General features: G+C 38.2%; 1 protein-coding gene across 1 annotated transcript; it reads left to right on the forward strand.

Moving 5' to 3' along the window:
- Positions 1–4,328: 4,328 nt before the first annotated feature.
- Positions 4,329–5,270, forward strand: LOC126080498 (olfactory receptor 1052-like). The gene has a single exon (XM_049891705.1). It carries the CDS (start codon positions 4,329–4,331, stop codon positions 5,268–5,270), a length of 942 nt encoding a protein of 313 aa, XP_049747662.1.
- The last annotated feature ends 7,859 nt before the right edge of the window (positions 5,271–13,129 follow it).

Consider the following 13,129-nt stretch of genomic DNA (forward strand, 5'->3'; position numbering starts at 1 on the left):
TGCATGTAATAATATATTATAACATAAGACAAGTCATTAAATATATTTATATGTTATAATAAATTATTGTATAAATATCATGTCAGCAAAATCATATTTCATAGGCAAACCCCCACAAAACCATACACCGAGGTAGGTAAGCTTTGGTTTTCAACTGGGCATAGTCCCATATGATGGAGAGAGAATAATTTTGATAAGCATTAACTCTTCTGATAGCCATTTGGCTGGGCTCCCTATTTCACTGCAATTAGAAATGTTTTCAACATTCTTATTTTCTCATCAATATCTTTATTTTCAACTGTGTTCTTGATCACTGGTGATTGAATATTTTCTAATATTCCTTTGGTGACATAAATAAAAAAATAATTTACTAGGAGAAATTTTTTTTTTTTTAATCAAACACCCTTATTTGAACATGACCTTTCAAGATATTGATCTGAATGTTGGAATAATTTCATATGAGTATGTCACCAAAAAAAAAAAAAAATCAAACCTATTGCCATTGAGTCGATTCTGACTCATAGAAACCCTATAGGACAGAGGAGAACTGCTCCAATGGGTTTCCAAGGAGCGGCTTGTGGATTTGGACTGCAAATCTCTTTGGTTTGCAGCTGTAGCACTCTTTGGCTCTTAACCACTGCACCGCCAGGGCCCTAAGTATGTCAGCAGGCTCTAAAATGTGTTTCCTAAGAGAATATGCACACTCATTAGTATTTTAAAGGAGACTTATCTGGATGGCATCCCTGAGTGGTAACAAAAATCCTGCATTTAGTGACAAAATGAACCCGTTTTCTAGTTCAAGCTCTAACAGGACAGGAGCAAATCATGCCTTGACCCTCGATAGCACTTTTCTCTACTTATTGTTTTGTATTATGAGTTCCACAAACAAAAATAGTTGTTAGAAATATAAATGCAACTGACTGAAATCATGTGGAGTGCTTGAATTCATTAGAAAAATACTGCCCTTTGATTATAGTGCCAAAATCCCCAGAAATTCAAGACATCTAAGAAAAATAGTGACATGGCAATTAGAAGTAATGAGATAGGATTTTCCAGAATTATTTTTTCTTAAAAAATATCTTTCCTTTCATTTTGCAGCCTCAAGTGCAATGAAATGCTTGATAGGCCCTGACTGAGAGTAGAAGGTGTGGCAAAAATGCCTGAGCTCCTGGACTTGGTTTGTTGCTGGAAAGCTGGACATACACTGGTGGCAAGTACTTGAGAGAAACTGGGTGAAATATAAGATTGAGTATATGGCAGAGGAATCAAAAGCATGGCTTCTGGATCCAGACGGCCTGGGTTTGAATCTCAGCTCCTCTACTAATATCCATATGACATTGGTTAAGCTATTTAACCCCTCAGTGCTTCAATTTCCTTTGGTCTAAACTATATAACATAATAATACTTAATGCCATTATATTGTTTATAAATAAAAATAACTGCACTCAATAAACATTAACTGTTAGTATCAGGAGCCCTGGTGGCATTGTGGTAAGAGCTTGGCTGCTAAGCAAAAGTCTGGCAGTTCAAACCTACCAGGTTCTCCTTGGACACACTGTGCGGTAGTTGTACTCTGTCGTATAGGGTCACTAGGACTTGTAATCGACTCCACAGCCACTGTTTGTTTGTTTTTTTTAACTGTATTATCAAGCACTTTTCTGAGAACAGTTAACGTACTGAGCTACTAAACGAAAGGTTAGAGATTTGAGTTCATCCAGAGGCACTTCAGAAAAAAGGCCTGGTGACCTACTTCTGAAAAATCAGCCACTGAGAACCCTGTGGAGCACAGTTACACTCTCCCACACAGGAGGTTACTGGTTATTTAGCGCTGCATTCCCCATGCCCTCCAGCTATGACTTTTTTTTAAACTGAAATAAAATATTTGCACTGCCGATCAAAAAAGGGGCAAAATAGAGTTTTATGTAGTTTGTCATCTTAAACACTCATTAAGATACATATTTCCTAACCTTTATTTAGATTTAAAAAATCTACTGTCTTCATTTATGACTTTAATTTATTCCTTGAGAATCCTATACTAACATAGTATAAGCTTGAAAAACAACTGGTTTCAATCTTCAGAACGTATTTTCCTTCTCTGTACACTTGATTTCCTCTCTTTTCCACATGCATGCTTTTTTCTGTGCTCTGGTGTTGAGACTTGTCCATCAGTATCATGTCTCAGCCCACTGCTACATCCACAATTTGAAACTGCATGCCAGTTAAAGCAGCAGGAACTTCGTTTTTTTTTTCCTCTGTATCTGTAAAAGGTAACTGGGAATATTATACAAATTCTACTTTGTGTTATACCAACTTTAGTGCCTTAGTTCCTTTTCATGGCTTATTTGTAGTAGGCAAAATATACAAAAAGTCAAGGACAGAGCTATATCAGAACCCAGACTGCCTTATTCTATGATGTTCCAAAGATATTCCCATAAACAGCCTCCCAGAAGAAGAAAATTGGTTGCTCTTGAGAAACACACAAATGTCCCTTCACGTCCTTTATTTATTTATTTATTTCCAGGTTATAAATACCTTTTGATTCCCTAGCCTATGAACTAGTTTTATTAAGAAGAAAAAAAGAAAAAAAATTCTTTGCTACTTCTAACCAAAGTATTTCCTATTTTCCGTGGAATAGTTGAACTTAGATTCCCTATGCTTCCTATGGTCACTGATGAAAAATATGGGCAGAATATGAATTGTAAATTAAGAATGGAGATTCTTATTTTGATTTAGCAATACCCTGAAGATTACCCCCGAGCCTTACCCAAATCTTAACATGGAAGAGGTCAGGTTCCATGAGGGCTTTATGGACTGAGTTATGTCCCCCCCCAAAATGTGTGTCAACTTGGCTAGTCCATGATTTCCAGCATTGTGTGATTGTCCACCATTTTGTTATCTGAAGTGATTGTCCTATGTGTTGTAAATTCTATTTATATGATGTTAATGAAGTTTGGTTAGAAGTAGTTAATGAGGCAGTACTCAGTCTACAAGATTAGGTTGTGTTTTAAGTCAATCTCTTTTGAGATACAAAAGAGAAAAGCAAGCAGAGAAACATGGTGACCTCACACCACCAAGAAAGCAGAGTCAGGAGCTCATGTCCTTTGGACCTAGGATCCCTATGATGAAAAGCTGCTAGATCAGTGGAAGATTGATGACAAGGACCTTTCCCCAGAGCCTACAGAGAGAGAAGGATTTCCCTGGAGCTAGCACCCTGAATTTGAAGTTCTAGTCTCCCGGACTGTGAGAGAATACATTTCTCTTTGTCAATGCCATCCACTTGTGGTATTTCTGTTATAGCAGCACTAGATAGCTAAGACAAGCTCATACATCCTTCTTTAGATCTCTAATGACATAAATGGTGCCTTTTGGAGAGGGCATGTTCATTGAACTGATAAGCAGATGTGCAATCTATCCTTTAGTGAGAGAGACATAAAAAGTGCATGAAAAAGGTAGAAAAGTTAATAAATTTATACATGCACAGAATAATATCCAGGAGGGGGAATAGAACAACAGAAAGTGGAAAAACAATTCTTTTTTTATAGAAAATAGTTTTTATACAAACTAATTAAAATTATATAAAGTAGGAGCAAATATTTGTGACAATTAAAACACATAAGTATATTCTGTGAATACCCACAAAAGTGGGAAAAGTGTAAATAGAGAATATTCTTCCTTCTCTGGGTGTTAGTGAGATAGCCAATGAAAGGATTACTTTTTCTCTTTTTCACAAATCAAGTCTTCGGGATAGTAGAGTCATCAATCTTCCAAACGTGGGATCTAGGCAGAAAATGAAGCCAAAAGATGTCTGAATTCTGAGAACTGGAAAGGAAGGAGATTGCATTTCATGGAAGTCAGCACCATCTCCAGAACTGGGTTTGAAAAAATAGGAACAGGCTAGCGATAGGATAAGGGAAAATTTGTTACCACTTTTTGCTACTCAGTTATTAGTTATAAAAACAGAGGGCTTCTATACATCATAAAATAAAGTCAGAAGTTTAGAGTCAGGCATATAAGGGTTTAAATGTCAGTTCTACCAATTAATAGCTTCATGATCTGGTAGAGTTTTCTCAACCCCATTTTTATGATGTGGAAACTGAGAACCAGGAAATAAAATAATCTCTAGTTCCAAAAACTTGAGTCACTTTATGGGAATTATCTAGCGAACATATGGCCCCAAACTGAAGTTAGTTTATTTTCTTCGTATGACTACAGGGCAAGCCTAAATGCTTTGTGCAATTATGGATATGGGATCATGAAGGTGCCATAATGTTTTTCATCTAGGAATATCATCTTGTCTCACAACTAAAGAGCTTTATAAACCTAAGTGCATGGCAGGTTGGAATCATACAGGTGTGAAGGAGTTCCTTCTGATAGGATTAACAGAAAATCCAAATTTGCAGCTCCCTCTCTTTTTGCTTTTTGCCCTCATTTATTGCATCACTCTGGTAGGCAACTGGGGGATGATTGGTCTGATTTGGTTAAGTGTTCGACTTCATACTCCAATGTACTTCTTCCTTAGCAACCTCTCTTTTTGTGCCATCTGCTACTCTACTGTCTTAGCTCCTAAGATGCTGGTAAATTTCTTATCAGAACATAAGTCCAGCACATTTTCTGGCTGTGTACTACAGAGTTTCTTTTTTGCGGTATATATGACTACAGAGGGCATCCTCCTGTCTATGATGGCTTATGACCGCTATGTGGCGATAGCTAATCCCTTGTTGTATACAGTCATCATGACTCAAAGGGTTTGTACTCAGATGGTCCTTGTGTCTTACTTAGGTGGACTCATTAATTCCTTGACACATAGGATAGGTTTGCTCAAACTAGACTTCTGTGGTCCTAACATTGTGAACCATTATTTCTGTGATATTCCTCCTCTTTTGAAACTCTCTTGCTCTGATTTCCATACCAATGAGATACTGCTTTTGATCTTCTCTGAGGTTATTGCAATGTTCACTTTCATTATCATCGTGGTCTCTTATGTCCGCATCATCATTGCCATCCAGAGAATTTGTTCAGCTGAAGGAAGGCACAAGGCCTTCTCCACATGTGCCTCACACCTGACTGCTGTGACCTTATTCTATGGGTCTGCGACTTTTAGTTATATCCAGCCAAGCTCCCAATATTCACTGGAACAGGAGAAGGTCTCTGCTGTATTTTATACATTGATGATTCCCATACTAAACCCTCTGATTTACAGCCTGAGGAATAAGGATGTGAAACATGCTGCGAAAGGTCAGTATTGTGGAAGAAAACTCCCACTGGGCTGATTCTTGTGCATGTCTTTGCTAACTTGACATTAACCAGGAAAGAGAGAGGAGACCTTTAAAACTGTTTCATAGATATAATCACAAGCAAAACTATGATCAAAATATTCTCATGCAATTTGGGGAGGAAGTGTTGAATATGACATGAAGATTAAAAATCAATTTAATTCCCTATTCATCATTTTGGTGATATAGTTTAATTTCCTCCAAAGTGGATAATTTTTTTTTTTTTTCTAACTAACTGCCACGCTAAATTCTGAAAGAGCTCACTGAGGATTCAAAAGAATCAGACTTTGCTGAGGTCTTAGAAGCTTGTAAGTGGCTACCTAAGATACTTCTACCCGTTCCATCCAGTAAGGAGCAAAAGAGAATGAAGAAAGTCAAAGACATAAGGCAAATATTAATCCAAAGGACTAATGAACCAAAAGCACCACAGCCTCTACCAGCCTGAGCCCCAGAGAACTCCACAGTGCCTGGCTGCCATCGGGAATTGCTCTGACGAGGATCACAATAGAGGGTCCCAGACAGAGGGGGAGAAAAATGTAGGACAAAATTCAAATTCACACACACAAAAAAGACCAGACTTAATGGTCTAACAGAGACTGGAAGAACCCTCGAGACTATGGCCCCTGACACACCTTTAACTTAGAACTGAAGTCACTCCCGAAGTTCACCCTTCAGCCAAAGATTAGACAGGTCTATAAAACAAACAATTACACACATGAGGATTGTGCTTCTTAGTCTAATCATGTATATGAGACCAAAAGGGCAACACCAGCCTAAAAACAATAAGAAGAAGGCAGGAATGGACAGGAATCATGGACAGATGGAAACAAGGAATTGAGATGTGGAAGAGGAGAGTGATGACACATCATAGGGACTGCAACCAATGTCACAAAACAATCTGTGTATAAATTGTTGTATGAGAAACTAAATTTTCTCAGTAAAGTTCCACCTAAAGCACAATTAAAAAAAAAAAAAAAAGAATAAGACTACTTCAAATTAAAAGAATATTCTAGGACAGGGATTTACCAAATGCATTTGTGCCTCAGAGAAAATCTGAAATATTCCCTTAGTCCAATTCTCTAAGATCAGTCACACAAATTGATTTTATTCTAAAAATGCCACCATTCAAGTAAAAATATATACCTTCTATTTTATATTTAAATTTGCATATCTCACTAGTATCTTATAAAAAATGGCTGTAGAAAACAACTCTTATTTATAATTTATTTATTCAACACACTTCTATTGTGCCAGTTACTCTGTGTGATCTAAACCTAGAGAGGTTTATGCTAGGCAACAAAAGCTGTTAGAGGAGCAAGGAGCAGATGAGCATGGGAAATGGAAGAACTCTTTAAAAACATGAAAATATATGAGTTTAGCTCTACCATTGAATGTTTAAACAAAGACAATAGAAAATAAGGCTGATGAGTCATTTAGGGCCGTATGTATGAAGGCCTTTGGAAGCCAGGATAACATGCTTTAAAACCCAATGTATGGTAAGTGAAGTCCTAAGTGAAATATAAATAAAACAGAAAAATTCTCATGATAACACTGTAATAACATTTTGGAAGGCAAGAACAATTTGGGGGAGGCGGAGCCAAGATGGCGGACTAGGCAGACGCTACCTCGGATCCCTCTTACAACAAAGACACGGAAAAACAAGTGAATCGATCACATACATAACAATCTACGAACCCTGAACAACAAACACAGATTTAGAGACAGAGAACGAACTAATACAGGGGAAAAAAAAAAAACAAATACAGGGAAGCAGCGATTATTTCCAGAGCCTGGAGCCAGCATACCAGTCAGGTACGGCACAAGCACAGAGAGCTGCTCCACCCCCCTGAACTAACCCCCCCGGGAGGGAGACCAGCCGGTTCCGCGAGCGGTGTGGGACGCAGCCGGTAGGAGAAGTCCCCGGGAGGCAGTGACTGGTCTTGGAGCAGGAAGAGCAGCGTCCCAGCCAGGGAACCGTCCCGCCGGTTTTTGGACTGGACGCAGGTACGGCATAAACACGGAGAGCTGCTCCACCTTCCTGAACTAACCCCAGGAAGGGGCCTAGCCAGGTCGTGCGGGCGGTGGCGTGGGACACAGCCGATAGGAGAAGTCCCCGGGAGGCAGCGACTGGTATTGGAGCGGGGAGAACAGCGTCCCAGCCAGAACACTCGGTCATGGCACAAGCGCGGGGACCTGCTCCACCCATCTGAACTAACCCCGGGAGGAGGCCCAACTGGTTCTCGGAGGCAGCACGGCCAAGCGGCTGGAGGGACAAGAAGTCCCCGGGAGGCAGTGACTGATTTTGGAGTCGAGAGTGCACCGTCCCAGTAGGGGAGCCTTGACGCTGGGCGTGGGGCTGGAAGCGGAGGATCTGACCGTGACTCCAGCGGGCCAGACCCCCCGGGGGCAATCTCCACACAGCCAGCACACATAGGTGACGCGCCCGTGGGAATCTCAGATATAATAGTCATTCCAAGCAAGACAAGCAACTCTGGCTATATTCTGAGGTGCTACTCTCCTATCTTTCTGTTCCCTCCCCCACCCTCCCCAGGCGGCTTCATTAACATCCGAATAGCCTGAGCCAGAGGGAGAACTCTGATAGGGATCTGACTGCATTTTTTTTTCGCGGATTTTCTGGAAAAACTAGTTTCCCAGTGATGGCTCGGAGACAACAATCCATATCAAACCACTTAAAGAAGCAGACCATGCCAGCTTCTCCAACCCCCCAAACAAAAGAATCAAAATCTTTCCCAAATGAAGATACAATCCTGGAATTATCAGATACAGAATATAAAAAAACTAATTTACAGAATGCTTAAAGATATCACAAATGAAATTAGGCTAACTGCAGAAAAAGCCAAGGAACACACCAATAAAACTGTTGAAGAACTCAAAAAGATTATTCAAGAACATAGTGGAAAGATTAATAAGTTGCAAGAATCCATAGAGAGACAACATGTAGAAATCCAAAAGATTAACAATAAAATTACAGAATTAGACAACGCAATAGGAAGTCAGAGGAGCAGACTCGAGCAATTAGAATGCAGACTGGGACATCTGGAGGACCAGGGAATCAACACCAACATAGCAGAAAAAAAATCAGATAAAAGAATTAAAAAAAATGAAGAAACCCTAAGAATTATGTGGGACTCAATGAAGAAGGATAACCTGCAGGTGATTGGAGTCCCAGAACAGGGAGGGGGGACAGAAAACACAGAGAAAATAGTTGAAGAACTCCTGACAGAAAACTTCCCTGACATCATGAAAGACGAAAGGATATCTATCCAAGATGCTCATCGAACCCCATTTAAGATTGATCCAAAAAGAAAAACACCAAGACATATTGTCATCAAACTCACCAAAACCAAAGATAAACAGAAAATTTTAAAAGCCGCCAGGGAGAAAAGAAAGGTTTCCTTCAAGGGAGAATCAATAAGAATAAGTTCAGACTACTCAGCAGAAACCATGCAGGCAAGAAGGGAATGGAACGACATATACAGAACACTGAAGGAGAAAAACTGCCAGCCAAGGATCATTTATCCAGCAAAACTCTCTCTGAAATATGAAGGCGAAATTAAGATATTTACAGACAAACACAAGTTTAGAGAATTTGCAAAAACCAAACCAAAGCTACAAGAAATACTAAAGGATATTGTTTGGTCAGAGAACCAATAATATCAGATATCAGCACAACACAAGGTCACAAAACAGAATGTCCTGATATCAACTCAAATAGGGAAATCACAAAAACAAACAAATTAAGATTAATTAAAAAAAAATACACATAACAGGGAATCATGGAAGTCAATAGGTAAAAGATCACAATAATCAAAAAGAGGGACTAAATACAGGAGGCATTGAACTGCCATATGGAGAGTGATACAAGGCGATATAGAACAATACAAGTTAGGTTTTTACTTAGAAAAATAGGGGTAAATAATAAGGTAACCACAAGAAGGTATAACAACTCTATAACTCAAGATAAAAACCAAGAAAAACGTAACGACTCAACTAACATAAAGTCAAGCACTATGAAAATGAGGATCTCACAATTTACTAAGAAAAACGCCTCAGCACAAAAAAGTATGTGGAAAAATGAAATTGTCAACAACACACATAAAAAGGCATCAAAATGACAGCACTAAACACTTACTTATCTATAATTACCCTGAATGTAAATGGACTAAATGCACCAATAAAGAGACAGAGAGTCACAGACTGTATAAAGAAACATGATCCATCTATATGCTGCCTACAAGAGACACACCTTAGACTTAGAGACACAAACAAACTAAAACTCAAAGGATGGAAAAAAGTATATCAAGCAAACAATGAGCAAAAAAGAAGAGGAGTAGCAATATTAATTTCAGAAAAAATAGACTTTAGACTTAAATCCACCACAAAGGATAAAGAAGGACACTATATAATGATAAAAGGGACAATTGATCAGGAAGACATAACCATATTAAATATATATGCACCCAAGGACAGGGCTGCAAGATACATAAATCAAATTTTAACAGAATTGAAAAGTGAGATAGATACCTCCACAATTATAGTAGGAGACTTCAACACACCACTTTCGGAGAAGGACAGGACATCCAGTAAGAAGCTCAATAGAGACACGGAAGATCTAATTACAACAATCAACCAACTTGACCTCATTGACTTATACAGAACTCTCCACCCAACTGCTGCAAAATATACTTTTTTTTCTAGCGCACATGGAACATTCTCTAGAATAGACCACATATTAGGTCATAAAACAAACCTTTGCAGAATACAAAACATCGAAATATTACAAAGCATCTTCTCAGACCACAAGGCAATAAAAATAGAGATCAATAACAGAAAAACTAGGGAAAAGAAATCAAATACTTGGAAAATGAACAATACCCTCCTGAAAAAAGACTGGGTTATAGAAGACATCAAGGAGGGAATAAGGAAATTCATAGAAAGCAACGAGAATGAAAATACTTCCTATCAAAACCTCTGGGACACAGCAAAAGCAGTGCTCAGAGGCCAATTTATATCAATAAATGCACACATACAAAAAGAAGAAAGAGCCAAAATCAGAGAACTGTCCCTACAACTTGAACAAATAGAAAGTGAGCAACAAAAGAACCCATCAGGCACCAGAAGAAAACAAATAATAAAAATTAGAGCTGAACTAAATGAATGAGAGAACAGAAAAACAATTGAAAGAATTAACAAAGCCAAAAGCTGGTTCTTTGAAAAAATTAACAAAATTGATAAACCATTGGCTAGACTGACTGAAGAAATACAGGAAAGGAAACAAATAACCTGAATAAAAAACAAGAAGGACCACATCACAACAGAACTAAATGAAATTAAAAGAATCATTTCAGATTATTATGAAAAATTCTACTCTAACAAATTTGAAAACCTAGGAGAAATGGATGAATTCCTGGAAAAACACTACCTACCTAAACTAACACATTCAGAAGTAGAACAACTAAATAGACCCATAAAAAAAAAAGAGATTGAAACGGTAATCAAAAAACTCCCAACAAAAAAAAGCCCTGGCCCGGATGACTTCACTGCAGAGTTCTACCAAACTTTCAGAGAAGAGTTAACACCACTATTTCTGAAGGTATTCCAAAGCATAGAAAATGACGGAATACTACCCAACTCATTCTATGAAGCCACCATCTCCCTGATACCAAAACCAGGTAAAGACATTACAAAAAAAGAAAATTATAGACCTATATCCCTCATGAACATTGATTGAAAAATCCTCAACAAAATTCTAGCCAATAGAATCCAACAACACATCAAAAAAATAATTCACCCTGATCAAGTGGGATTTATACTAGGTATGCAAAAAGGCTGGTTTAATATCAGAAAAACCATTAATGTAATCCATCACATAAATAAAACAAAAGACAAAAACCACATGATCTTATCAATTGATGCAGAAAAGGCATTTGACAAAGTCCAACACCCATTTATGATAAAAACTCTTACCAAAATAGGAACTGAAGGAAAATTCCTCAACATAATAAAGGGCATCTATGCAAAGCCAACAGCCAATATCACTCTAAATGGAGAGAACCTGAAAGCATTTCCCTTGAGAATGGGAACCAGACAAGGATGCCCTTTATCACCGCTCTTATTCAACATCGTGCTGGAAGTCCTAGCCAGGGCAATTAGGCTAGACAAAGAAATAAAGGGTATCCGGATTGGCAAGGAAGAAGTAAAGTTATCACTATTTGCAGATGACATGCTTATATACACAGAAAACCCTAAGGAATCCTCCAGAAAACTACTGAAACTAATAGAAGAGTTTGGTAGAGTCTCAGGTTATAAAATAAACATACAAAAATTACTTGGATTCCTCTACATCAATAAAAAAGAACACCGAAGAGGAAATCACCAAATCAATGCCATTCACAGTAACCCCCAAGAAGATAAGATACTTAGGAATAAATCTTACCAAGGATGTAAAAGACCTATACCAAGAAAACTACAAAGCTCTACTACAAGAAATTCAAAAGGACATACTTAAGTGGAAAAACATACCCTGCTCATGGATAGGAAGACTTAACATAGTAAAAATGTCTATTCTACCAAAAGCCATCTATACATTTAACGCACTTCCGATCCAAATTCCAATGTCATATTTTAAGGGGATAGAGAAACAAATCACCAATTTCATATGGAAGGGAAAGAAGCCCCAGATAAGCAAAGCACTACTGAAAAAGAAGAAGAAAGTGGGAGGCCTCACTCTACCTGATTTCAGAACCTATTATACAGCCACAGTAGTCAAAACAGCCTGGTACTGGTACAACAACAGGCACATAGACCAATGGAACAGAATTGAGAACCCAGACATAGATCCATCCACGTATGAGCAGCTGATATTTGACAACGGACCAGTGTCAATTAATTGGGGAAAAGATAGCCTTTTTAACAAATGGTGCTGGCATAACTGGATATCCTTTTGCAAAAAAATGAAACAGGACCCATACCTCACACCATGCACAAAAACTAACTCCAAGTGGATCAAAGACCTAAACATAAAGACTAAAACGATAAAGATCATGGAAGAAAAAATTGGGACAACCCTAGGAGCCCTAATACAAGGTATAAACAGAATACAAAACATTACCAAAAATGACGAAGAGAAACCAGATAACTGGGAGCTCCTAAAAATCAAACACCTATGCTCATCTAAAGACTTCTCCAAAAGAGTAAAAAGACCACCTACAGATTGGGAAAGAATTTTCAGCTATGACATCTCCAACCAGCGCCTGATCTCTAAAATCTACATGATTCTGTCAAAACTCAACCACAAAAAGACAAACAACCCAATCAAGAAGTGGGCAAAGGATATGAACACACATTTCACTAAAGAAGATATTCAGGCAGCCAACAGATACATGAGAAAATACTTCCAATCATTAGCCATTAGAGAAATGCAAATTGAAACTACAGTGAGATTTCATCTCACACCAGCAAGGCTGGCATTAATCCAAAAAACACAAAATAATAAATGTTGGAGAGGCTGCGGAGAGATTGGAACTCTCATGAACTGCTGGTGGGAATGTCAAATGGTACAACCACTTTGGAAATCTATCTGGCGTTATCTTAAACAGTTAGAAATAGAACTACCATACAACCCAGAAATCCCACTCCTGGGAATATACCCTAGAGATACAAGAGCCTTCATACAAACCGATATATGCACACCCATGTTTATTGCAGCTCTGTTTACAATAGCAAAGAGTTGGAAGCAACCAAGGTGTCCATCAACGGATGAATGGGTAAATAAATTGTGGTATATTCACACAATGGAATACTACACATCGATAAAGAACAGTGACGAATCTGTG

Source organism: Elephas maximus, chromosome 7 (assembly GCF_024166365.1).
Source record: "Elephas maximus indicus isolate mEleMax1 chromosome 7, mEleMax1 primary haplotype, whole genome shotgun sequence".
In the NCBI taxonomy this organism is placed as follows: Eukaryota; Metazoa; Chordata; class Mammalia; order Proboscidea; family Elephantidae; genus Elephas; species Elephas maximus.

Excerpts from the sequence above, each read along its gene's own strand:
- LOC126080498 (XM_049891705.1), top strand. The coding sequence starts at position 4,329 with ATGGCAGGTTGGAATCATACAGGTGTGAAGGAGTTCCTTCTGATAGGA.